This window comes from Chinchilla lanigera, unplaced genomic scaffold (assembly GCF_000276665.1).
Source record: "Chinchilla lanigera isolate Chin_1 unplaced genomic scaffold, ChiLan1.0 scaffold00041, whole genome shotgun sequence".
In the NCBI taxonomy this organism is placed as follows: domain Eukaryota; kingdom Metazoa; phylum Chordata; class Mammalia; order Rodentia; family Chinchillidae; genus Chinchilla; species Chinchilla lanigera.
The window spans coordinates 18767539-18794945 of record NW_004955442.1 but is presented as its reverse complement, the minus strand read 5'-3'; the positions used below and the strand labels follow the sequence as shown (position 1 = coordinate 18794945).

The following is a 27407-nucleotide window of genomic DNA, read 5'->3' as shown; positions in this document are numbered from 1 at the left end:
ACACAAGACTGATGTTCAAGCAGCAGCAGATGCTCTAGCTATTCAGTAAATTAACTGTAATAAGCCAAAATAAACTCAAACATCGAAACGAACAAACACAATGTTTTATTTAGGGAGATGATTCCAGCCTTCATTGTTCTGTAAGAATGTTGGCAGTGCATCCTACTACATCTCCAGTGCTTTCAAGCCAAACACTGTGACACTCAGACCCTAATGAACCCAACAGGAGCTAAAACCAACGGGTACCCACAGGAGAGGGCCGGTCATTCTGGATGGATGCCATGTCACTAAGGTCTGTCCTCCCAGGTTTCAAGGTCTGGCCAGGCTTCATTCTCTTGTCTCTTTCTCCATTGGCTTGCTGCCATTCTCTTGCTGACTGACAAGTCACTTGATGGCTTGCTGACTGCAGCATGATGTTCAGCGCCTGCACAGAGCTCTGCTGTTTGGGTAGCAAGGTGGTTCTTGCCCTCTGGAAGGCAGTGACCCAGGCCAGCATGACGTGTGTTCATGTGAACAGACATGGGTACTGGGATGTGCCTGGGACTTGCTACAGCCATGCCAAGAGCCAGGGATGGATGCCGTGGGAACCTCTAAAGCTGGGTTTAGGTGATCCAGGAGTGATGTGGGGCCCAGTGAGATGTGCAGATCAGAAGACTGGGAAGGAGTGCCATTGTGGGAACTCGGCTTTCCTCATCATTGGAGGAGCTCAGGACCTCACTGTTGCTTAGGATGGCTGTGGTACTTTTTGGGGTAGCTCTGGTTCTTATTTTGAGTGTTGCTCCCTAGCTCCAGTTCAGATCCCTCAGCCTGCTAGCACAGATCCTTCATCCTGCTGGCACAGACTTCCTAGATTCCACCACTGACCTCTGGGCCTTCCCAATGCAGATCGATGAAACAGGCTTGCATGAGACATTATCGTAGGCTCCTGGCCTCCAGCTGGACTCATGGGGGCATTGTTATGGGCTCTAGGTCTACATTTGGCCAGAGAAGAGACTGTAGTGGAACTGTGGGTTGCCAGGTTGAAAAAGAGAATGTGGGTGTTAAAAAAACAGGACAATGAAAAATATGAACTGAAGCCTTTTACCTGAGGAATGTATTTGAATTGCAGGAGATCCATTTTTTAGTCTTGCCTTGCCTTGTTAAATGTTAATGGGAAATAAGGACTGTGATTTTTTTCTTTTTGGTCTTTTTGAGACGGGGTCTTGCTATGCAGTTCAGGCCGGCCTTGAGCTCACTTTGTAGCCCAGGCTGGTCTTGAACTTGCAATGATCCTCCTGCCTCAGCTTCCTGAGTGCTAGGATTACAGGTGTGTGCCACCACGCCTGGTAGGACTGTGATTATAATAGTTCTTTTAATATGTTTTTAATGTCATTTTTAGATATATGTTTGTAATCAGGTTAATTATTCAAAGTATTGTGTTTTAACCTTGAATTTTGGTCACCCTTTACATATTTGGTGCAGGAATGAGTGCAAAAAGAATTGTATATATGTAATTGCTAAATTAATGTAAATTTGAGTAGACTAAGACATGATAAATTTCACAAATCTGCCACTAGAGATTGGTTTAAAGAAATGTGTCTGGTTGCCAACTTGACAAGGGATGGATTATAGTGGCTGATTGTGTCAACTTGAGAGGTTTAGAAGCTTAACTAGGGCCAGGGATATAGCTCAGCAGTACAAATGCCTGCCTAGCAAGCACAAGGTCCTGAGTTCGATTCCCAGTACCAAAAAAAAAGAATTGAGAATTGCATATAAGCTTAACTAAATTGGCTCAGCAATACTACACCCTAGGGTATAGAGGACCCACCTATGGTGGCTCATCACCCAGATGATATAAAAGGGAAATGAGGAAGAACAGAGGGGCTTCCATTCTTTAGAGAAGCTCCAGTCTTGGCCTTCAGCTTGGATGTCGTCTCCTGGTTTCTAGTGCAGACTCTTCGGCTTCCACCTTGGATCCTTCAGCCTTCTGGCATGGACTCATCAGCCTTCCGTCACAGACCCATCAGCCTCCTGATTTGGACTTGCACTGACACTGCAGTGAACTCCAGACCTTGGACTTAATCCTTTGGTCACCAGCGTGCAACACACCCTCTGCCCGCTTTCTTATCCAACTCTGTAGCTGACCATCGTAAGCCAATCTTGTAATTTTTTATACATTTGTATACGTTGTGTTACATCTGCTTCTCTAGTAAAACTCTGACTGATACAAGTATCCATAGAATGGACTAGGTATGGATTATACAGCATCTGGACCTACCTACATGGAATGGGCCACAGCAGTGTGCTATCTGCCTGCGGTGAGCTGCCCCATCAGAGGCTTCCAACTTCCATACTGCCATGTCAGGTAACGTGGATGTTCCCCATCAAGAACCTTATAAGTGCGGTGCTTGACTTGAAGGACAACTCTTCCTTCAGATAGTTCCCAGGAGGCACAGGGGCCAAAGACCTCCCTTGGTATCCAGCCACCACCCACCCTCACTGCACCAGCTGCACGTGGAAAAGGTGCCTGAGGAAGGCAGTAACTGCCAGAAAGTCCTGGGTCTGACAGGAAAGCTGTGGGACTGGATGAAGTCAGGACTCTTTCTTTTCACTGCAGACTGCAGAGGGGAGAGGTTGGTGGGACAATTATTTCCCCAAGACACGGAGAACAAAATGAAGACACCCAAAAGGCCTGGGGACTGATGACAGAATTTCATCTCCTCCTAATTTGCATGCAGAACTGAGCAAAGGGCAAGTCCTGAGGCTGCACACTGTCAGACCAGAAATATACAGTAGCAACGGCTTGCTTGATGCTGCCACCAAAACCTGTTGTGGCAGTGAGTAGAGTTCAGTGTTCTAGTGAGCCCAGTGAGACGAAAGGAAGGATGGCTACTCCTGGGCAGCCCTAGGCTGGTCCCTCCTATGGGTATTTCCTGTGCTCTTCCTCTAGAGCTGGTAGTTTCGTGTCCCCCACACCTAGAATGGAGCCTGGCAGCAGCAGGCAGACACTGGAGCTCTGCATCCCTGCTTACCTTGGCAATGACATCTTTGAACTGACTTTCTTTCCAGGCCTCAGTAGGGTGACTCATCATGGTAAGGATGGCATTATCATACTCCTCATGTTTGTCGTACAGAAACACCAGCTCTGCCCAGAGGTGTGCCTGCTCTGCGGCCCTCAGCACCTGAACAGGGAGGACACAGGTGGGAACTGGCATGTGTCATCTGAGGACTTGGCAGCCAGAATCTTGAGGAGGGCACAGGTACCTTTGGGATGTTGACCCGGGACCAGAAGAGCTCCAGGTGCTCGGATATCTTTTGTGGCTTGAACTTGGAGTAGAGGATAGCCAGTTCCGTGAACATGCCCATGTGGGCCCGTTCTAGGCCCAGAGCTGCCTCCAGCAGGAAGATGAGCTCCTCAAAGTAGCCACGATCCTGGTAGACCAACACCACATGTATAGCAAACGAACTGTTTACTTCCCTGCAGTCAGAACCATACCAAAGGCAGGGCAAGCACAGGCCCGTGCAGTGCCTATGAATGGTTCTGAAGTATACAGAACTAAAAATTACACCATTTCACTTAGTGACTAGTTGGGTCATGTTGGGTCAATGGAGAAATAGCCCATAACACTGCAATTCTCAAGTTTAAATACAAACTGGTGTTGTTTTAAAAAAATTTTTTTTAGACAGGGTCTTGCTAAGTAGCCTAGGCTGGCCTCAAACTCCAACTCTCTTGCCTCAGCCTGAGGAATTAAAGGTGTTCACATACCATACCCAGCTTATGTTGCCATTTTTATGAAAAGAAATGTGCAAAACAGAAAACAGAAAATAGGCGTGACAGGGTCTGAGGACAATTTGTTTTAATCTGTCTTTACAGTGTACTCCTTTTGGAACCCTTGACTCCAAAAAGCTAACTCCACTTAGATTGCAACCACTGTCCCCTGTCATGTGACTGCGTCCCCAGTTGTGATGGCCAGCTGCTTGCATTCAGACCCAGGGGCCATGGGTCTGAACCTTCCTCTCGGCCGTGCTCCCTGGATAAAACAGGTCTTGGTCACAGACTGAAAACCACGCTGGAGCCCTGGAGAAACACGACCCACTGCACTGTATCCCTGTACATTATGACCACAGACCTGGAGCAGGCCCACTGCAGGGATCACCTCACACCCTTCTTCCACCTCAAGACACCTTCCATGCCTTCATTCTGATATCCTTGCCTGCGCATCTGTACACTCTAAGGCACTCTGCCTGTGCTCCTGTCCGGAGCCCACCAGCTGTGGCTCCAGCCTCCACTGGCTGTCCACTAAGGCCACTGCTCTAGTGACTTCCCTCTCCACAGATGGCCTTCAGAAAATATCCTCTGAGTATATGCGCTGCAGAAGCAAGCACAAAACATCCTCTGAGTATCCTGCCTAGGATCCTTTTATCTTGATCCCTGTCACCTCCCAATTACCACCCCACTTTTCTTTCTTTCTTTCTTTCTTTTTTTTGTCTTTTTGAGACAGGGTCTCGCTATGCAGTTCAGGCTGGCCTTGAGCTCACTTTGTAGTACAGGCTGGCCTCCAACTTGCAACAATCCTCCTGCCTTAGCCTCCCGAGTGCTGGGACTACAGGCGTGCACCACCACACCTGGCCTCCATCCCACTTTTCTAGTCTCTGCAGCAAAATCACCCCAAAAAAGATGTGTTCCCAAGTTGCTCCTGGCTTTCTGTAGCCCTCCCCCAGCTCTCTCTCTGTTGTTTCTCCTAAGCTAGCTGGCGCCCTCTCCATGCTACATTTTACTCAGCGTGGTGGGACTGGACAGCTTCAGGAACCCCATAGGTAGAGGACTCTCAACACATGGATGATGTGTATCAGCCATTCTACTTCAGAGCCTAGGTACAATGTGAACAGTGCCCTGCATGCCAAGTGTATGCCCCTGGGATCCCCTCTTGGATGTGCTTGTCCTTAGGGCATCTGATCCTCACACATACTATGGGCTGCACACAGTGGCTCTGTCATGACTTTCCCCATATTGTCAGGAAGTTTTCTATGGGATGTCCCTGTTATATAAGCCACTTAGGTTTTGAAGGCCCAGACACAAGAGGAGAGAGAGGATTTTGTAAAAGCCCAATACCAGCCAGTGTGAGGCCCAGAGAAGCTAACAAAACACTGTGAATTTAACTTATAAACTAGTTGGCTGCACATGGAAGGAGTCTTTCCCACAGACATGACGCTTTGCATAAGTATGCATGCCACTCTGTAAATGCAATGCTGTTGGGGACTGTCCTGCACTAAGGTAGCAACATCCCTTTATTTGGGGGGTTGATATCACTCATCATCTCCATTCCTAGCAGAGCTCCTCACCTGGTAATAATGTATCAGCTCCTCCAGCTCATCTGCATGAATGACGATGTGAAGGCCACACAGCTGTGCAAGGTGGAACTCTTGCCCATCCACGCAGGCAAAGCACACCTAGGGAAGGGGCTCAGAGTGAGTGTCCCTGAGACAGGACCCAGCTCCACAGCAGTGCATGTAGCCAGGAATGCAGAAATACCAGACAAAGAGGCTTTATAAGCAAACAGGGGGTTCTAAACAAGTAGATTACTGTGAGAGCTGCCCAAGATTGGAAGAAAAATTACATTCATGATTTGCAGGCCAAGGGGGTGTTTGAGACCATGGAAAGAAGAAAACATATGTGTTACTTCCCAAGCCCTGAGATGTGGAGGTTGGTTTAGGTAACTGAAGAGTTATGTTGGAATTTGAGGTTTGGGGTTTCAAATGGGTTTAATACAGCTCAAAAATAAATATCAGAACATAGTGTATCTGAGCGTATTTTACATAGGAGGAGCATGCCAAATGGTACTCTTGTTGTCTGCACTGTACCATTTATGTTCCTGCATTGTAACAGGTATGAAAAACAAAGCATGCCCCTGTGCAGAGAAGCCAAGGAGCTGAGATTCTTGTAAGAGTCCATTAGACCACTCTGGGCCAAAAACAGAGCTGAGCTTGCTGCAGTCTCCCTACTTTCCTCACCTTCTATAAACAGCCCATGTTCCCAAAGTAGACAAAGCAGAACATGCACATAAGCAATCACATAACCCAGTTGTCATCAACTTGAGATAACCTCTGGCCTATTATTTCTGAGTGTGTCATATACACTAGCACCCCTCCGACTTTCACACAGTCCATGGATTTTATTATACACCACACCTGACAACACAGCCTCCCATGTTACTGGAAACATCTTTTCTTGTGACTGCCCATTCATTTTGGTTTTTTATTTTTAATTAATTTATTTTTTATTTTTATTTACAAGGTCTTACTGTGCAGTTCAGGCTGGCCTTGAACTCACTATGTACGAGGCAATCTTCCTGCCTCAGGCTCCCAAGTACTGGGCTTACAGGTGTGTGCCAGTAGGCCTGGCTGACTGCCTATTCATTTTGAACATGAGAACAGAGTCCAAATGTACATACTATTTAACCAAGGCCTTAGTGTTGAACAATGAAATTGATTTGAATCTTGTTTTGAATCTTTTATTGATGCTTCAGAGATTCATCTCTTTGCAAAATTTTGGGCACGTCCAGACAATTCGGATTTGTGACAGCCACTCTACCAATTTGCCACAAAAGACCAAGAATGCCACTTTATAGTAACTATGCTATTAGGCAGACAACATGTTTAGAAAGTGGTGGGATAAGACTTACAATGCTGAAAAGTCCATGCTATTAAGATAGTTTCTGGGAATGTCTGACACGGAGTTGTCCAGGGCCTTTTCCTTCCTACCATACATACTAGCTTATGAGGTTCTCTGAGTCATCCCAAAGAACTGAGATACCTGCTTGAACCAGAAGTCCACAACTAAACTCATGTTGTTCGGCAGAAGAATGCAGAGTACAACAGGAAAGATAGGACAGAAGGCCTGTCAGAAAGCACTCTCCAGTAGACTTTCTACAGCTTACCTCCTTCCAGGTCTGGGTGCTGTTGGCCTTGCGGCTGCTGTCCACTGCTGCCTGATACTCACCCAGGTGGACCAAGGTAGAAGCTAGGCGGGCAAAGTTAGAAACATTGCTGTACAGCAGCTTCGCAGCCTCATACATGCCCTCTTCATAACAGCGGTCTCCAACCTATGGACAAGTAGGGGGTTCTGGTGAGACAGTCTTATATATGAGGATTTTCTACGCTGGTATTTTTCTGTCTGCTGAGAAGAAGCATTATTTTTCTTTTTATTGTAATGCTGGGGAGAGAACTCAGGGCCTCATGCATGCTAGGTAAGAACTCTATCACTAAGCTACATTTGTACCCTTCAGAAGGATCATTTTTCTAATCACACAGAGTCCTCAGAAGGCAAAGCAAGTCTCCCATCCATGGACACCCTCCCCTCCCCTCCCCCTACTCCAGACAGTCTCTGCCTGTGGGCTCCTTCATTCCAGCACTTCTCAGGCCCTGCCTGTCATTTCTGCACCTGAACCCTCTGGCCAGGCTGAGGAGGCGTGCACCTTGCTACTCCTGGGTGTTCCCCTTTCTCCTCACTACAACCTGCTGACTGTGAATCTTGGGTCAGCATCACCCCGCTGCCACTTCCTCACCCCCTGACAATCTCTTTGACCTGCCCTGCTCCAAGGACCACAGACCATGGTAGCAGCCAGTCATTGCCATAGCCATACCTTAAACCTTGTCAGAGTCCTGCCACCCCACGAACTTCTACCACAGTTACCGACTGTGCCCAGCCCCTGCTCCAGTCCAGCTGTCATTGTCCCAGGTACCTCAACTCCACCAACGGAGTGACTCCACCTACTCCTTACTGCCCCTGCCACTCTGTCTGTGCCAGCTCACGCTAGTTACCTAGTTGGCAGCTATAGTCAACCTGTGTGGCCCTTGGTATTCACCCTCAACTGTCTTGGTTGCTTATTTTGGAACTTATTTTGAAATAAAAATTCAATTGCTTCTTGGCCTTTTGGCTAAGAGCAAGTGAAATAAAATTTAAAACCCACTTTTGTGTCTTGGTCCTGTCAGAGCTAATTCTTTGCATACTCCCTACCTGGGCTTGTAGAGCTACACACAGATAGCAGACGCCCAAAGTACTGACGAGTCTCTGAATTCATGATCACGAACCTTAGACAATCTTTCCATGCTACCAGTCCTCCCTTCCTTAACCCATATCCTCTCCTGGCCAGCATCCTTGTATCTTTTCTCCTCAAACCTCCAACGACCGGGCATGGTAGCGCAAGCCTGGAATCCTAGCACTAAGGAGGCTGAGGAAGAAGGATCACCGAGAGTTCAAGGCTAGCCTGGATTACATGGTGAGTATGGCCAGCCTGAACTACATAGTGAGACCCTGTCTCAAAACAAAACAAAAAACCCCCACCTCCAGTAGTTTCTCAAGGGGAATACCTGGTTTCTATTTCCTGAGAAAACAGACACCACCAGAGCAGTCCTATAGTACTAGACTGTGGCTATCCACTTCCCCACACCACCAAGACCAACTAAACTGGTACACTTTTAAAAAAAAAATTTATTTATTTTATTTATTTTTATTTTTTTCAGTACCAAGAATTGAACTCATGACCTCAGGCTTGCCAGGCAAGCATTTATGCCACTGAGCTATATCCCCAGCCCCTTCCACTGGTACACTTGATCCCTGATTTATTCTGCTCCATGTCAGGATCCCAGCCCTTTATCAATATCACCCTCTTTACAAAACCGTTCCGGTGGCTGGACGTGGTGGTACATGCCTGTAATCCCAGCACTCAGGAGGCTGAGACAGGAGGATCATTGTGAGGTTGAGACCATCCTGGGCTACAAAGTGAGCTCAAGGCCAGCCTGAACTGCATAGCAAGACCCTGTCTCAAAAAGACAAAAGACAAAAACAAAAACAAAAACAAAAAACAAATCTAGGGGCCAGGGATATAGCTCAGCGGCACAAGTGCCTGTCTGACAAGCGCAACGTCCTGAGTTTGATCCCCAGTACCAAAAACAAAAACAAAAAGAAATAAGCAAAAACAAACAAACAAACAAACAAAATCTAACACATGGCTGTACCAACTTCAACTATTTAAAATTTTTTTTTATTAAAGAAATACACTCCGTTTTTACCTTTAATTATTTTATCTGGAATTTTATTTTGATTAGAGAATTATATGATGAATTTTTCATCCCTTTCAAAATGCTAACCTATTTTTCAACAACTGGAACTTATTTTGAAATAAAAATTCAATCACTTCTTGGCCTTTTGGCTGAGATCAAGTGAAATAAAATTTAAAACCCACTTTTGTGTTATTTATTTCACTCTGTGCCCTCTTTGAAGGCTAGCACATTTGTACTACTGTACAGTTAGAACATATTTTCATTATCCCATCTTCTCTCTCTCTCTTTTTGCAGGGGATGATGTTTGCATGGGAGGCTTTATTATTAATCAGATCTTTCTTTCATTTAGTATTATCTTTGGTTAGGGTTTATTTAAACATTTTTGTTTTATTTCCATTTAAAAAGGAATGCTTTTTTCTCCATTATTTTATCTGGTTAGCATGGGTATATGGGAGGGTTACTAATTTTCAACATATATCTTTCATGTGTCTAGATTATTAAATATGAGTTGGCCAGTTCATTTGGTTTTCTTGTGGTAAGAAGAACACCTGCATATTAAGTCCTAACATCTTCTCTAGGAGGGCCTGGTTTTTTTTGAGGCAGGGTCTTACTATGTAGCTCAGGCTGATCTCTAACTCATAGCAATCTTCCTGCCTCAGCCTCCTGACTGTTAGGATTATAGGCACATACCACCATGCCTCACAAGGGGGGGCGCATTCTGATGTGCACAACCAGTGGCATAGTCAAATTCCACAGGGTTTAATTTCCATCAATGATAGCAAAAGTTATGTAATTTTGTGCATGGCTTGTTTCTCACCATCATGAATTTGTATCATTCTAAGGAGGATTCCTCGCCTAACTATGACTGCAGCAGTTCCTATTCCAAGGGGACAAAGCCTACCTGCTGGAGGTTGGCATTGTTGGGCCCATTAATATAATCTTCTAGCTCAGATAGACGGCTGGTTTTAGCCAACGCAAAAATAAGTTCAGTTTCTATGCAGGACTCATGGCCCTTTCTCCGGGCCATTTGCAGATATTTCACTAGATCCTCCCAGTTGTCTAAAGGCAAAAAAACAAAGACAAGTTAGCCCAGAGATGATCATTTTAAACGGGAGCTCAATTCCTTCTGTTCTGTCCTCAGCCAGATGTGTTTATCATCCCGGTCATGCCTCATGGCAGCGCAGGCTCCGGGAAAAGCCTACAAGGTCTTGGTTTTTCCCAGTAAACGAAGTTCTATCCAAGGAAGGAGAAGGGGAAATGGCAGGGCCACATGTGAGTCACTCCTGGGGACAGGAGTCTGTTCATCCCCAAGCAAAGCCTTCACCAGGCATTGGGGTGCTTATTCTAGCCCTTGGAAAGAACAATGCTACAATCAACTAGATACACCAGAAGAATATCCCCAGGAACCTGGGAATGAGTCACTGACCTTAGAGTTATTACAATTGTAATTATCTGTGTCTCCAAACTGCCTGATCTTATAAAAAAGGGCAACAGTCAACTGGACTGAAAAGCTAGTACCATTAACAGAGTAATATTTATCTCAGACCCTTGGAAAACTTTTACTTTCTGTTTTCTGTGATTTCTCTGGATATAAAATACACTGAGATTCCTGAGAATCTCTCCAACATCTTGCCTTGGCCATGTATCACACCAGTGAGCAGCAGGGCCCTGGAGAGGGTATTCACTTACTGTTCTTATTGGCTGCCTGAACCACCTCCAGGTAAGAGGCAGGGTCATCTGCCCTGATGTAGGAGTCAATGGCTTCCTTTACCAAGTCCTTTTTGAGTTGGGCTCGGGCCAGCTGACTCCACACAGCAGGCTCACTGCACCTCTCAGCAAACTCATATGCTCGATCCAGGTTTCCAATGTGCTCAATCAGGACCTAGGGTCAGAGAAGGACTTGAATTGTTCACAATACCTAGTCAGCTCCAAGGAGCAAATGTTTTATTTGGTTGCTCATTCTGCCTAAAGTCACATGATCACTTCAATTCAGTGCAAAGAAACTGGGCATTAAGTATTTCATGGATGAATAAATTAACAGAAGCAAGAGCTGTTATAAGAGGAAGGTGATTGTGGTGGGGGTCCCAGACAGAAAAGACATAAGCTAACAAAGGCATAAAGAAACGGCAGACTGTGAATCTAGTGTCAGGTACCAAAGACTAAGAAAGTGGTGGAGTGTAGAAAGGACCCTAGCAGAGAAGGTAAAGGAAGGACCCAACCAACTGGGAGGAGCAGAGAGATGCAAAGCATCCAAAAGAAGATGCACTGGATGACCTGAGTGTCTGACACCCTTAGTGATGACAAAGGCCTCCAGGGGGCATGTGCAGTGCAGCACAGGATGCGAGGGCCCAACAAGACTGCCTGTCACACCCACCTGGATCGCTGAGGCATTGACATCAAACTTGCGGAAGATGGCGAAGGCCTCCTCATACAGTGCACTGCTGATGGCAATGCTCGCAATGTCAGGGGCATCGTAGTTGTCCAGGCGGCTGATGTACTCCATGACCCGTGTGTGATCTGCCTTGATAGCAGTCAGGATCAGCAGATTCTGGAGGTTCCTGTGGAGATGGGGTGATCATCATGATGTCTAGGAATGAACGTGGCACAAAGAACTCTTTGGCAGGTCAGGCAGCCCAAGACACACTTTTTTTTTTTTGGAGGGACTGGGAATGGAACATAGCCCCTAAACTGAGTTACATCCTCTGCCCTTCTTATTTTTTATTTTGAGACAGGATCTTATTAAGTCACTAAATTGCCTAGTCTGCTTGCCTCAGCCTCCCAAAGTACTAAAGGTAATTAATTACCTTTAGGTGTGAGAAGAGGTAATGAACGTACATATACATGACTGATAAGCAGACAGAACATAGGATTTGTAATATATTTGCATCCTAAAGAGAAACAGTATGGCAAAGTCTTGGGGAAGTACTGCTAAGAGAATCAGAACATGGCCAGTTACAGGGAAGGCTGCTCTGGCTTCCCAGTAGCCCAACTCAGAGAGGTACCCTTCAGTTCTTTATAGTTTTGCCACATAAGCTATACTCCCAAGGAATATAGGTAGTTTAACATTTTTTTTTACAGGTAAGTTCAAACTTTATTTAAGACTATATTTTAAATTTAATGTTACTAAACATCTCAATGAGAAAAAAAAAAGAATCTAGAACACAAAAGAAAAAGATAAAAGAAAAAACCCAATAACCCCATAGGGTATCACAGCTTGAATCTGTCCAGAAATCAGTTTCTGATTAACATGTTTTTGAACTTTCCTTTTCTTCAATCATACTAGACTGTACTGTAAAATTATTCTTTTATTAAAAAATAAAAAATTAGCCAGGTGTGATGATGTATGCCTATAATTCTAGCACTCTTGGAGGTTGAGGCAGGAGGATCATAAGCTGAAGCCCAGCCCGCACAACTTAGTGAGAGCCTGTCTCAAAATTAAAAATATCAAAAGTACTATAATTGTGCTCATTGCAAAAGCCCTGGGTTCAGTCTCCAGTACCATACACATAAAGGTAATGTACCATATATCAAGAACCTAAAAGAGAAATACCATGATCATTACCAAATGATTCAGAAAACGCATATGGTGATCCAATACCTATTAATGATTAAAACTCTCAACCAGCAATAGAAGGGAACTTCCTGAATCTGATGAGGTACATCGATCAAAAACCCACAGCTGGCTGGTCATGGTCCATGCCTGTAACCCTAGCACTCTGGGAAGTGGAGGCAGGATAACAGGTTTAAGCCCAGCCTGGAAATTCAGAATTTGTGAGATCCTACCTCAAAAGGATCCTACACTCAGGTCATCCAGTGCTTCTTTTGGATGTTTTGCTTCTCTCTGCTCCTCCCAGTTGGTTGGGTCTTTCCTTTACCTTCTTTGCTAGTGTCCTCTCTACTCCCCACCACTTTCTTAGTCTTTGGTCCAAAGACTAAGTCTGTGACTAAGTCACAGTCTGCCCTTTTTTATGCCTTTGTTAGCTTATGTCTTTTCTGTCTGGGACCCCCACCACAACCACCTTCCCCTTACAATGGCTCTTGTCTCTGTTAATTCATTCATCCAAGAAATACTTAGTGCCCAGTTGTTTTGCACTGAATTGAAGTGATAATGCAACTTTAGGCAGAATGAGCAAACAAATAGGGGATAGGGTGGGAAAGTAACTCACTGTGAAGGTTCTGGGCAAACCCCTCCCTCCCCGGAGCTAATGTAAGTAATGGTGGGAGGCCAGATGTTTTCCACTATCATCATAGATGAGACGATGATGTCCATTCTTACCAAATTTGCAGGCAACATGACTGAGGAGAAAAAAAAAAAAAAACCTCACAAAGCAAGGCACCATTTACAGTCCCAGCTACTCAGAAGGCTGAGGCAGGAGGATTGTGTGAGCCCAGGAGTTCAGGGTCAGCAGCTCAGGGAGAACATTGCAAAACAAAACAAACAAGAACCCCCAAAGGAAAAAAAAAAACTCAGAATCTACCAAAACACAACACAAAAAACAAAAACTCTTGGACCAATAAATAAGTTTATCAAGGTTGTAGAATACAAGGTCAACATAAAAAAATCAATGGTATTTCTATATAAAAATAACATTCAGCAATGTATAATTGTAAATTAAAGAAATATAACTACTTACAGTAGCTGCAAAAATGTTAGGTACAAATCTAATAAAATATGCACATGATCTATATCACCTTTATATACTTAATGTAGCAAAAGACACCAATTTTCTCTAAACTGCTCTATAGACTTCAGGTAATTCCAAGCAAAATCTCAGCAAATTTTCTTATAGGAGAGGTGAGTTATTTCTAAGATGTATATAAAAAACAAAGCAACTAGACCAGGTAACATTTTTTTGAAGAATAATGAAGTTGAAAGTATCATACATACTACCTGGCCAACTGAGTTTTGATAAAGAAAGGACAGTATTTATAAGAACTAATGCCAGATGAAATAAAGATAAACTTCACCCTAAACTTCATACCTCCACAAACACAGGATCATAGATTTAAATTAGAAGCTATAAAACTTTCGAATGAAACATATGAGGAAACTTTATGACCTAGGATTCGGAAGAGTTCTTAACATCAAAGCACACTTCATAAAGAAAATTTATGAAATGGACTTTTTCAAAATTACAATTTTAAACTGGCCATGGTGGTCCCCCATCTATAATCCCAGCACTTGGAAGATGAAGGCAGGAGGATTGTGAGTTTGAGGTCTACTTAGACTATAAAACAAATACTAAAACTTTTGTTCTGTGAATGACACTAAGAGAATACAAAGAGTACCTATTGAATGAGAAAACTATATGCAAGCCACATTTATAACAAAGGAGTTGGAACTATCAAAACTGAACAATAAACAAACAACCCAACTAAAAAACAAGGCAAAATATTTAAAATGATACTTTATTGAGGAGGATACATGGATAGCAAATAAGCATATAAAAACTATTCAATATCACTAGCCACTTGGGAAATGCAAGTTAAAATCACTATATATTTATTAGGATGACTAAAATAAAAAATACCGGTAAGTGGAAACAACCTAAATGTCATGAACTGAGGAGACAAAAAAGATGTGTTTTTAAAAATATATAATGGAGTATTACTCAGCCATAAAGAAGGATAAATTTGAGGCATTTCTAGGTAAATGAATGCAATCTGAGACCATACTCAAGTGAAATAAATCAGACAATGTGTACACATCACACTGTCTCCCTCATGTGAGAAACTGAAATGTAAATAAGGACCAAAATGTACAATAAATATTTTGAAATGAGAAGAAATTGTTCAAAGGAAAGAAGAACTAGGATTGGGGAAGGGGAAAAAGAAGGAAGGAAGGGAAAAGGAAAAAAACTAATTAAAAAAGAGGGATAAAATGGAAACAAAGCTTTGTAAATAGGGAGGAGAGGATGGGTTGAAGGGAGGAGAAGCGATTGGGAAAAACAGAAATTGCTGCATCTGTAATCCTAGCACTAAGGAGGCTGAGGCAGGAGGATCCTCGCGAGTTTGAGACCAGCCTGGGCTACAAAGTGAGCTCAAGGCCAGCCTGAATTTCATAATGAGACCCTGTCTCAAAAAAGCCATAAACAAAAATAGAGAAATCAAAATATATCATGTACAGGTACAAATTCCCTGTGATGAATATGATCATTATGCATACCTAAAATGTACCAATAAACTAAATTATATAAAAAAGTACCAATAATGCCAAGCACAGGTGAGGATGCAGGAGAACTGGAACACTCACACACTGCTGGGAATGCAAAACGATACAGCCATTCTGGAAAGCAATAGTTTGGCAGTTTCTTAAAAAGTCTGACACACGCACTGTACGATCCAATAATTACTGCGTTTGTTCAAACAAAAACCTGGACAAAAATGTTTATAAGCATCTGTATTCATATTTACCCTAAACTGAAAATAACTCAAATCTCTGTCCTTCTGTCCTTCCCTTATTTATTTATTTATTTATTTATTTATTTATTTATTTATTTTTCGAGACAGGGTCTTGCTTTGTAGTTTCAACTGTCTTTGAACTCATTACATAGCCAGGCTGGCCTCGAACTCAGTGATCCTCCTGCCTCAGCTTCACCATTGCTGGGATTACAGGTATGCACCACCATGCCCAGCCCTTCTCCTCTCCCTTCCTTCCTTGCTTTCCTTCCGGTCTCTCCAAATGTCTTTCAAAGGGTAAGTAAACAAATGTAATACATTTATACAAACAATACCATTTAGCAATAAAAAAGAGAAAACTACTGATGCACACAGTGACTTGGATGAATCTCCAAGGCATCATGCTGAGTGAAAGAAGCCAGTTTTAAGAGCACACACTGTATGATTCCATTAACACAATGTTCTGGAGAAGGTGAAACTGGACTGGAAGAGTGGATGCCAGGTGTTAGGGGCTGGCAGGAGGTGTAGGTGGCCAGCAAAAGTGCATGTTATGGGGTAATAAAACTATTCTGTATCCTGATTGTAATGGTAATACAAATCTATATAAGTATTCATTCAAGGTCAATTTTACTATATGGCAATTTTTAAAGAAAAAAAAAAGCCAGATGTGATGGTGCATGCCAACCTGGGCACTTAGTGAGACCCTGTCTCAAAATAAAAAGAAAATAAAAAAGAGCTGAGGAAATATCTCAGTGTAGGTTCAATCCCCAAGTACTGTATTAAAAAAAAAAAAAAAGAAAGGACAGAAGGATGGAAGAAAGGACAAATGGACAGACAGACTTGAGAGGCTGAGGTAGGAGGCTCACGAGTCTGAGGTAAGTCTGAGGTATATACAGAGACCCAGCTGCGGTTTAAAAAATGGAAATTTCCAATGTTGTCTAATATTCTTTTTTTTTTGGTACCGGAAATCAAACTCAGAACCTTGTGCTTGCCAGGCAGGTGCTTGTGCCACTGAGCTATATCCCCGGCCCTGTTGTCTCATGTTCTATAGTAGGACTATATCACAATCTATTGATTGATGGCTACCTAGGATATTCTTAGATTTTTGTTATTGGAAACCATATTACTTTGAGCACTTTGTATGTGTGCTAATATGCACCAGCTGAGTTCCTCTAGAGTTCATAATCAGAGGAAGAAATTTGTCTTCTGGCACCAAACTGTTTTCAAAGTATAATGGGCACTCCCAGCAGGGGCACTCAGAGGCTACTCCACACCCTCAGCAGCACTGACCGAGAGAGCCACTTCCTGTTGTTCTGTAAGAGCAGAGAGACCAGGAGGAGCAGGCACATGGTGGCTCCCTCTGTACCTCCTTTGTGCCTGATGAGAGTGAGTTCTTGCCTTAGATTCGTAAGCTGCCTTTCCTCTCACTAAAGGGCTTAATTCTCGTGCTCTGCTTTTTTCTTTTTTTAAACTGGGCTATGTTTTTCTTTCATTAATACATCCTTTCCATACCAATCTTTTGTTAATTATGTTGCAAATATCTGCCCCCTATTTGTCGCTTTTCTTTTTCTCAGTTTCTTTGTGATAAAGTTCTTAACTTTAACATAGTCTTACTGGGTTTTTCACTAAAGATTTGTTTATTTTTTGTTACTGGCTGAAGAACTTATTAGGTCATTTATATTCTTCTAAATATAAAATATAATAATATAGTTTTGGCATTTATCCTTAAATCTTTTCATAGTTTAAGAGACGCCCAATTTATAATAAGGTTGATTTTCCATTTATTGCTGGGTGTGGTGGTGCACGCCTGTAGTCCCAGCACTTGGGAGGCTGAGGCAGGAGGCTTATTGCAAGTTCGAGACCAGCCTGGGCTACAAAGTGAGCTCAAGGCCAGTCTGAAATGCATAGTGAGTCCCTGTCTCAAAAAGAAAAAAATAAAATTCCATTTATTGAAAAGTCACTGTGTTATGAATTTTTATATATATAGAATATATAGGGATCTTTTATGGGGGGTGGTTTGAGACAGGGTCTAGACATGTAATGCAGGCTGGCCTTGAACTCACTTACATGGACCAGGCTGGCCTTGAACTCACAGTGATCCTCCTACCTCAGCCTCCCAAGTGCTGGGATTACACACATGCACCAATACTCCCAGCTAGGAATCTTTATTCTGCTAAAACTGTCATGTCCTATTTTAATTTTATAGTAATTCTACATTAGAGTGAATATCTTAGACCCAAATACCCACTTCAACCCTTTAAGTAGTTTAATATTCATTTTTTGTAGAATCTTGACTACTTTTGGCCTTTTATTTTTTGTTTTAAAATCTCTTTGTCTAATCCCAGAACTTGGGAGGCTGAGGCAGGAGGATCACTTGGAGTTCAAGGCCAGCCTAGGCTAGAAAAAAAAATTCATACATAGTGAATACATGATATGCAAATTTATTGAAGCAAGACTACAATGCAATTAACTGTCAACAGTTATGCTTCCTTTTAAAACATCTTTACTACTGTCTTTTTATATATACTTTTAAATATATTTATTGTTTTTAAAAAATTAACTGCTCTATCAATTATTTGGAGAGGTGTGCTAAAATTGTCTAATATGAATCTGCCAGTCTCCTTCATCTTTTTTTTTTGTCTTTATGAGACAGTGTCTTGCTCTGCAGTTCAGGCTGACCTTGAACTCACTTTGTTGCCCAGGCTGGTCTCAAACTCGCAACGATTCTCCTGCCTCAGCCTCCCGAGTGCTGGGATTACAGGTGTGCCACCATGAATGGCCTGCCAGTCTCCTTGTGGTTAACTTTTTCCTTATATATTTTGAGGCTACATTATTAGGTATATCTAAGTTTAGAATTATCTCCTTAATGACGGAACCTTTCATCATTATGTACTTGGTTTTCTATTCAATAATGCTTTTTATCTTAAAGTCTATTTTCCGATACTCGTGTAAGTACACCAGCATTTTTAAGTATGGCATTTGCTTTTTAAATTCTTTTATTTTGAACTTCTCATAAATCTTATGTTTTAGATATGTTTTGTAAAAGGCATATTCATGGTTTTGGTTCTCTATCCCACTCATATCTTATAATCACTTAATTGGAACGAGAGCTCCATACCCATCTAATGTAAGGAGGGGTAATGTAAAGAGGGGTTTCTTACTACATATTACACCTTTTGCAGGCCCTCAGTGTTTGTTTCCTTGACCTTTAGAGGAGAACCACAGCCCAGGTTCAACAGGATCTGGCAGTAGTCAAACTGTTCCATAAGTTCCTCTCCATATTATTTTTTATTCTCAGACTTAGTTGCTAGCTCACTGCTTCATTTTAAAAGATAATTTATAATTTATTCAAAATTTAGATTTTTCCAGTGAGAGGATCTATCTGGGTTTCCAAGCATCTAGTCTGTCCTACTGTCAGTCCAGATCATTTTTACCTACACATGAAACTATGTCTGGTGCAACAGTCACTGAAAGAAAAGAGCAAGAACTCCAAAGGCCTCCTGTGTGTAGAAGCAGCAGTGTTCAAGAGGCAGCACAGTCAGAGCCACCTACCTGTACGTGACTGGAAGTACACATAAGCTAATGTCTATCAAAAGAGCTAAGTCAGACCGCAAGGCAGAACACTCTAGCCACCTCAGACACCCTATTTACTAATAAGCTTAGTAAAGCTTATAACTCTACTAAAATACATAATGATCACATATCCTATAATTCACCAATGCAGCATCTGCAGATTTAAAAGCAACCCCCCCTTCTGCAGTACTACAACCTTCAAAAACCTTTCTGATTTATGAAATAAATCTTAGAATTAAATCTGTACAGCAGGATTTACGATATTAATACACCTTTTTTTTTTTTCCTGGTACTGAGAATTGAACTCACGACCTTGTGCTTGCCAAGCAGGTGCTGTGCCGCTGAGCTAAATCCCCAGCCCGCTGTTAATACACTTTAACCTGGTACAGCTTCTATGACGATGAGGTTTTTTTTTTGAGATAGGGTCTTGCTATGTAGTTCAGGCACTCACTATGTAGCCTAGGCTGGCCTGAACTCGTGGCAATCCTCTTGCCTCAGCCTCCTGAGTGCTGGGATTATAGTGTGTGCCATCATGCCTGGAACTCTGTTGATGAACTCTGAAGTGGCAACATGTTAGCTAACACCATGGTGAAACACACTCTCTGACCCTAAGACATTTATCTTGCTGCTGCTTCTGCCAGCCAGTATGGTTCCCACACTTGGTTTCTATGTCCTATTTCCACCAAGTCTCTGCTATTTATGTACCCAGTTCTGGATCTCCTGGTACTTCTTTCCTGCTGCTTCTTTCTTGGTTCACTCTGATTTCAAGCATTTAACACATACAGCTCTCCTCCTCTGAGCCTTGTGGTTCCAGAGTAGTACAGGCCAGAACAATAAGAAGAATAGTCTTCTGGAAAAGTAAAATTTTGGCTGGGCTCTAAGAGATAGTGGGATTTAAATACAAGAAGGGAAAGTTGGACTGAATACACCAAAGGTAGTAAGAAGCCTGGGGCACACCAGGTGGGTGAGGGAAGACAAGATATCCTGGAGAGTGAACATCAAGCAGCTGTCTGAATCTAACCACAGCCACTGCCGCCCCAGCACACCCTTACCTGTGCTCGCTGAAGACAGAGTTATCCAGAACAATCTTCTCTAGTAGCTCAATTAGTTCATTAGGCAAGTCAGCTGTCATAAAGGCTTTGACAGTGACTGAAACCTCTTCGGGATCCTGTGTTTCTGACAATGCTGTCTGTACAACCTGGGTTTAAGAAGCATTTAAAAGAACCTGATTAGGGTTGAGATATAGCTCAACGGCACAGTGCCTACCTGGCAAGCACAAGGTTGTGGGTTTGATTCCCGGTATCTACCTACCTACTTACCTACTTACCTACCTACCGACCTACCTACCTAAATAAATAAATAAATAAATAAATAAATAAATAAATAAATAAATAAAAGAACCTGATTAAAGCTAACTCAAGACTATCTTTGGACTAGGGGTAAAGTTCAGTGGTAGAATGCTTGCCTAGCATGTATGAGGTCCTGGGTTTGATTCCCAATACTGCCAAAAAAGAAAAAAAAAAGGACTGTATCTTTGGAGCTAAGCAGAAGGGGAGATGATTCCTCCAAGGCATTGTGGAGCAGACAAGAGAACATGGGAGACTGCCTCAAGGTAGGAAGGGCAACTTAGAGTCAATCTCAGTGAATTCTGTTTGTTCCATTTTGATAATCAGTTTTCCCCCTCACATCAAAAGAGCTACAAGCTGGGTGGTGTCACTCCAAGTTTGAGGCTAGCCTGAGCTACAGAGCAAGACCCTGTCTAAAACAAAAAGCAAAACAAAACAAATGGCTATAGACACTACTATCTGCTCCAGTGATCATATTATCTACTGTACGTTAGGACAAATAATACGGTACACAAAATAGGGATGTGAAATGTAAGTTTACTGTTATCTTGTTCTGTGAAATCACCATTCATGACAAACATGGCCTTCCAGCAGTGCCTTGCCAGCAGAAGGCACTGAAACTGCTTCGGTGCAAGCCACTTCCAGGGGGGTGTCAAGTGCAACCAGAGATAGGAGGCCTTTCTACCAGACAACACTGACAACCACCCTCAGAAGGGAAGACCCACAAAAGACTAGCCGTGCTTCCCACCATCCAATTACAGGTGATTCATCTACCAAAACAGGTAAGGTAAAATGACAGTTTTCCAAGAAGGAGCTATCTCAGTTAACAGCTGGTCAGAAGACCAGCACTATTCTACTTGTGCACTGCATGAGGGGCCTTCTGTGGCTTTGGGGGGCGGTCTATCGCTTTTGCCATTTCTGGTGTTCCTTAGAGGTGAGTAATGGCAGTATCTTAATGAGGAAGAACAAACAGCTGAGGACATCTCACAGCTGACATATACTTCTGACCACAGATTTTCACCTTGAGTATTTTATGTTTTGAGATAAGGTCTCACTATGGATCCCGGGCTGGCTTTAAACTTGTAATCTTCCTGCCTCAACCCCATGAGTGCTAGGAATACAGGCACATACTCCTGCATAAAGCCTTCACTTTGGGTCTTGAGGGGCCTGAAAGGGTCCAAGATCAAAGCAGTACGGTCCACCTTTCAGGTGGCCTCTGTGTATTCAATGGCAGCATGAGATGCAAAAGTTCCACCTTGGTGCAGCTTATAATAATCAAGACAAGCATGTCACGGAATTAGTAAGAAGGAACCATCACAGCAGCTGAACAACTAGAAAGGATAAATAGGAAAAGGAGTACCATGGCACAGCACCCCAGGTACACCTACAGGAGGAGATGCGCTTTCTGGTAATCCAACAATAAACTATCAGTTCTTAAAAGCCTTAGAGGGCTGGGGATATAGCTCAGTTGCACAGCACCTGCCTGGCAAGCATGAGGTCCTGAGTTTGATTCCCTACTCCCAAAACAAAACAAAACAAAAAACCTTAGATCTAGGCATGGTGGTATACCCTTATAATCACAGCACTCAGGAGGCTGAGGTAGGACTATCATCACAAGTTCAAGGCCAGCCTGATCTACACAGTAAGACTGTCTCAAAAAACCAAAACCAAAACCAAAGAAACAAAAAGCAAAAAACAAAACAAGTGAAACCTTTGAGCAGTTTATTACTTTATTTATCTTTAGAGCAGTTTAAACAAATAGATACAGAGCCAGTTGTGGTGGCGTGTACTAGTCACAGCTACTTGGGAGCCTGGGGCAGGAGAGCTCTTGAGCCTGGAAGTTTGATTTTGGTTTTTTGTTTGTTTTGAGAGAGTCTTGCTACATACTCCAGGGTGGACTTGACCCTAAAAGTTTAAGACCAGCTTGGGCAACACACTGAGACCCTGTCTCAAAAACCAGCCAGGCATGGTAGCTCACACCTACAATCCCAGCACTTGGAAGGCTTAGACAGGAGGACTGCCATGCATGTGAAGCCAACCTGAGCTATATAATGAGCTCAAGGCCAGCCTAAACTATATAGTGAGACCCTATCTCAAAAGAAAAATAAATCATAATGCATACACAGGTTGTTTTAAGTGTACACCCTTCTACTTTCTGTTTAAGTCAACACAGAATGCTCAACCTAAGGTTCTCTCAGGACACTGCTTTCTCTAAGTAAACTTTGTATGATAAGGACCTACTCCAGACACTGAAAGCAGTCTGCCCCTGTTGTGCACTCCTAATCAGAGGGATACTGCAATAGAGTGTCCCACCAGGAGGTGGCTACAGATGATCAATTAGAGCAGACTTAATGACTAACTCAGCAGCAACGCACAAAAAATGAGACAAGAAGTCCCACTGGTTGTACTTCGGTGCATTGTTAAAGCTGCCCTCCCCAACGGTCAATACAGGGTCAGCCATAGGGTGTATGTGGTGGCTGGATTACACCTGGACATGTCTGATATCTATGACCTTGGAGGTAGATTCTTTAGAGAATCTAAGCAGACTGTGTCCCTGGTCCTTTGTTCAATGTTCAGTCCTCAAGAGGTTTAACCCTGATGTTGATATAATAAAGACTAAAAACGATACAGACTTCTATAAATCTAAAAATACTTTAAAACAAAAAGTTTATTAAAAATTATGGCATATAACTGAGTAAAAAGTAGACAAAAAACAAGAAGGTAAAATTCAGGAAAGGTGAAATCCAGCCCTTGGCAAGGCATACAGAGAAAGTGGGAGCTTTAATTGATCATATGCTCAGTGCTGAAGCCACCTGTTGGACCAGGGTTTTGTTCCCACACTGGTCTTGGCTACTCTTAAACAGTATACCTGGCAGTCTTCAGCACAACGCTGAAAACAACAGAGGCACTGTCTGCTAACAGCTATCAGGGTGTGACAGGGGCAGGCCTCTTCCAGAGATTCCCATCTGCATGGCCATATCTAATAATGACCCTGGTTCCAGCATAAACTCAGCTCTAATGCAGTATTGGACAGTCAAGAGAGGTGACTAAATAAGGGAAGTCAGCTGAGACATGTTAAGAGCCACTTAACTTCTGTCAATAGGAAGCTAAGCTAGAAAAGCACAAGAATCTAATATGCAGGCACATCATCAAGTATTGTTTTATAAGGGGCTGCCCAACCTTGCTTTAGATACAAGGGCCAACTCTATCCCTTAAGCCAATAACAACTCCAAGTCAGTGCACCATTGGCAACTGAGCCATTTCTAGCCAAGCTACTTCTGCGGGGAAGAAGGTCTGTAATGGTGGTAAGATATGTAAATGTAACAATAAATCAGTCACTCGAGTCACAGGAGGAACAGCAGGCACAATGCAAGCATACGTACAACCCCTTCTGTGCCTCACCTGGTCAATCAGCTGTCTCCTAGATGGGTTGGTGTCCTCAAGGACATGGGCCCAGAGTTCAGGATCCTTTCTGCGTACCAGGTAGCGGGCCTCACTTTTGAACAGAGAGTTCTCATTGCACACCTGAAATGATCACACACACTGGTGTGTAACTCCCAGCAGACAATGGTGGCACACCTCAGTGAGTAACCTCTCCCTGCTGCTTGTATGGATAGCTGAAGCCCAGGTGAGATGCTGTGCTTTATAAGTGATGAACAGCATCCCACACTGTTACCACTGCATCCCTCAAAGTATCTCAAAATGCCCCTTCCTAAGTCTGCAGGACCACAGTCATATCCTTCTGTGAGGATGGACATACTCTGCATTTTGTGCTGTCTGAGCCACCGCCATTAGCCACAGGAAGTTCCTGAGAATTTGAAACATGGTGTGGTTGGGAACTAAATTTTTAATTTTAATATATTAAGTATTTACATGTAGCCAGCTCCAAACCATCTCTAAAGGGTTATCAGAATAGCCCAGAACAGGTTTAAAACAGCACACTGCAATATTTCAAGGCTTATGAAATTTAAAATGTGCTTTCACTAACTGATTCTGAGATCCTTCTCTGAATATTGTATCTTTAAGCCATCAGCTATCCACTGGGATGTTTGAATGTGTGAGGCATTTGCCAAGTCTTGGTAAGACTCAGATCCATTGAGTACCAGATACAGGGCTAAGTGACTTGTGTGTCCGCAAAGGTAACATGGGCTGCCTGTGTGTGCAAAACAGGAGGCAAGAGCAGGCTGGCACAGTGCCTCTGCACATCACAGCCCTCTCTTGGACAGAAACGACTTGAATGAGCACCTCTTACCCAGTTAAACTTTGTCTTACCAAAAGATCATACTGCCTCACAGCACAGGTAAGTGCTAAGATCTCAAAGAGGTCATTAAACTGTACTTTAATAAAAAGGTGGCAAATTAAGCCAAAAAGTGGCTTAGTGGTATTAAACTAAGGAAAAAGCCCAGCTTTATAAAAACTAGTTCCTCAGAGCCTGCCAGGTGAGTGGCTATGTTGACTCAGCCCTCTTGTCATTCTGTCTAAAAAGCAGGGCAGAAGGAGAAGCTGGTAACTCTTATCCATCTTTCACTCTCCGCACGCACACCTGACACAAGCCATCCCCGGCTGCTGAGTATTTACCAAAGGCTCTAAGGTGCAAGGGACAAATAGGTGAACATGTAGAAGGAGCTTATAGTTCAACAAATATTAGATTCAACCACATGAGATTTCTGGATTTTTACCTCCGATGGTTAAGCACCAACAGTTCATATGGCTCAACCTACACACATAATTATGTACATGCAGATCCAACATGGGAAGATGTTGGCAGGAGACTGAGCAAATGTTTCAAGGCCAGCAATGCCTAAGGGTTTGGAAGAGATGGTGGGGCACATGAGGAGCTGTCTTTTGGGGGCCCTTGGGATGAGGAGCACTGGGAGAATGCAGACCACTCCAGGTAGGTTAGCAAGAAAGGAAGCTGACTGAGTCGATGTGGGGAAGGAGAGTCCCCAGAGGAGGTCTTGGGTAAGGCTAAAGAGTTCAATTATGCCCTCAAGTCCCCAGGTAACATTGAGGACACTGAACACAGAAGTGGTGGGTCAGATTCAGGGCCAAATCAGCCCATAGGCATAATACATACAAACATGCCACAAGCAGGTCACAAAACCATGTCAGAATACAAAGCAACTGAATGCATGGAAATGTACCTTAAGTCCTGCCACCTCTGGGTACATAGAAAGACCTGGTCAGCCCCCACAAGAACACATTAGGTGCCTGTCCCATAAGTCCAGAGCAACATGGACAGTCAAGCATACAAGCATATCTGCTGCCCACCTTAATGAGCTCAAGGTCACATGTCCCCCGCTCATAGGCAACACAGGCCAGATGTGGGTCCCGCTTCTCACAGTACTGGCCCACCACGCTGCTGTCATAGTAGGCATTCTCTCTCAAGAAGCGCTCGGGGTTGTTGTTGCTATCAATGTAGATTTTGGCCAGTGCATTGTGAATGGCAGGCTCCTCACAGCCTTCATGAATCCGGGACTCCAACCAGGGAAGTAACAACTTTAGCCTTTGAAAGAAAGCAAACAATGTAAAAGTTTCAAGGCTACCGCTAGAAACTTCAGGATAACCCCCTAGGTTCTGAGGGTTAATTTTTTTTTTGGGGGGGGGAGCATTATTAGGGATTAAATTCAGAGCCCCCACGTGCTAGGCAAAAGTTATATCATTTTTTAACATTTAATTTTGAGACAGTCTTGGTAAGTTGGCCAGGGTGAGCTCAAACTGATGACCCTTCTGCCTCAGCCTCCCAAGTAGCTGGAATTATAGGTATATGACACTGTACACCTATAATGAGTGAGGTAATTCTTAAAACAAAACAAAATGAAATGAAATGAAACAAAATATCACTCCATTAAATTTAGGTTGTTCCAGGGATCAAGAGAGACATGGGTTCCAAATTGATTTCAACTGTGGTTTTTCCCCAGGGTCTTTAACACCAATAGCATTCCTTGATCTAAGAATGATCCTTGACCTATGATGTATACATGAAAGACCAGCCACAGACACAGTACTACAACCTAGAGACAAGCTGACAGCATCTTAGAGAAACACAGACAATAAACACCAGAATCCAGAGGTAAGAGAAGACACCACATAAGGATACCTTACCTGTTTCTTTTTTCTACTTCAGCCACCAGTTCATCAGTAGAGAACTGTCCTCTCACCACAACAATTAGGTTTTTAATTACTTCTTCAGAACAGTCCACATCAAGCAGCCCTCCAACCACAGCTGGGAGCCGGCTAGGGTTAACCTAGAACAGTCAAGGTGGGAATTTTAGTGCTGCAAACACAGGACACTGGCAGAAGGGCCCTAAGACTTGGACACTGCGGATAAAAATCTGTTTAGAACTGAGCTGTGTTTCACCAAATTTCATACATCAAAGCCCTAATCTCCAGTAAGATGATATTTGGAGACAGGGTCATTACAGATGTAACTAATGCTGAGGGTGTGGCCATAATTCCACAGGTCTGGTGTCCCTATAAGAAGTGCATGGGCACAAAAGCTATCTGAGGACACAGTGCCCACATGGCTGCTAGCAAGCTTAAAAGCCCTACTAGAAGCCAACCGTGCAAGACTAATAACGGCCCTTCAAAGTGACAGTCTCTGAAATACTCAGGGGGAAGAGGCAGTCCATCAGGTGCCACTCTGGGAGCCCATAGTGGCCCTCCATCAGTACCTTGTTAAAGTGGTTTTTCTTTTTTTGTACCAGGAATTGAACTCAGGATCTTGCACGTGCTAGGCAGGCGCTGTGCCACTGAGCTATATCCCCGGCCCATCAGTACCTTCTGAACGTAAATCTCAATGTACTTCTGCAGGTTGTTGCGGTACAAGTAGAGTACGAGATCGTGGACAAAGTCAAAGCGATCACACACAATGATGAGGGGCAGCTGGTCTGTGAGCTTGGCCTCCTGAGGATTGGAGAGCACAGAATAGGTAAGGTAGCAGAGGCCGCCTCGAGCCAGCCCCAGGATCACATCCTAACATGGAACAGCACCATCTGTGCAACAGGGATCCTGTGGAGGTAATGCTGGTAGCTAAGGCATACACTC

At 43.3% G+C, this 27407-nt stretch overlaps 1 protein-coding gene across 5 annotated transcripts in view; it reads right to left on the bottom strand.

Annotated features, from left to right (window-relative positions):
• Nucleotides 1-27407, bottom strand: part of Cltcl1 (clathrin, heavy chain-like 1) — a 115440-nt gene that overhangs the window by 8513 nt on the left and 79520 nt on the right. For all 5 annotated transcript variants that reach the window (XM_013517955.1, XM_005391782.2, XM_005391784.2 and 2 more), the window contains 12 exons: nucleotides 27141-27266; nucleotides 26466-26608; nucleotides 25632-25866; nucleotides 23763-23885; nucleotides 20067-20212; nucleotides 11417-11600; nucleotides 10732-10924; nucleotides 9944-10101; nucleotides 6918-7082; nucleotides 5323-5430; nucleotides 3244-3411; nucleotides 3012-3161 (listed from right to left, as the gene is read on the bottom strand). In XM_013517955.1, coding sequence (XP_013373409.1) covers nucleotides 3012-3161; nucleotides 3244-3411; nucleotides 5323-5430; nucleotides 6918-7082; nucleotides 9944-10101; nucleotides 10732-10924; nucleotides 11417-11600; nucleotides 20067-20212; nucleotides 23763-23885; nucleotides 25632-25866; nucleotides 26466-26608; nucleotides 27141-27266 — 1899 coding nt within the window. The remainder of the gene's footprint in view (nucleotides 1-3011; nucleotides 3162-3243; nucleotides 3412-5322; nucleotides 5431-6917; nucleotides 7083-9943; nucleotides 10102-10731; nucleotides 10925-11416; nucleotides 11601-20066; nucleotides 20213-23762; nucleotides 23886-25631; nucleotides 25867-26465; nucleotides 26609-27140; nucleotides 27267-27407) is intronic.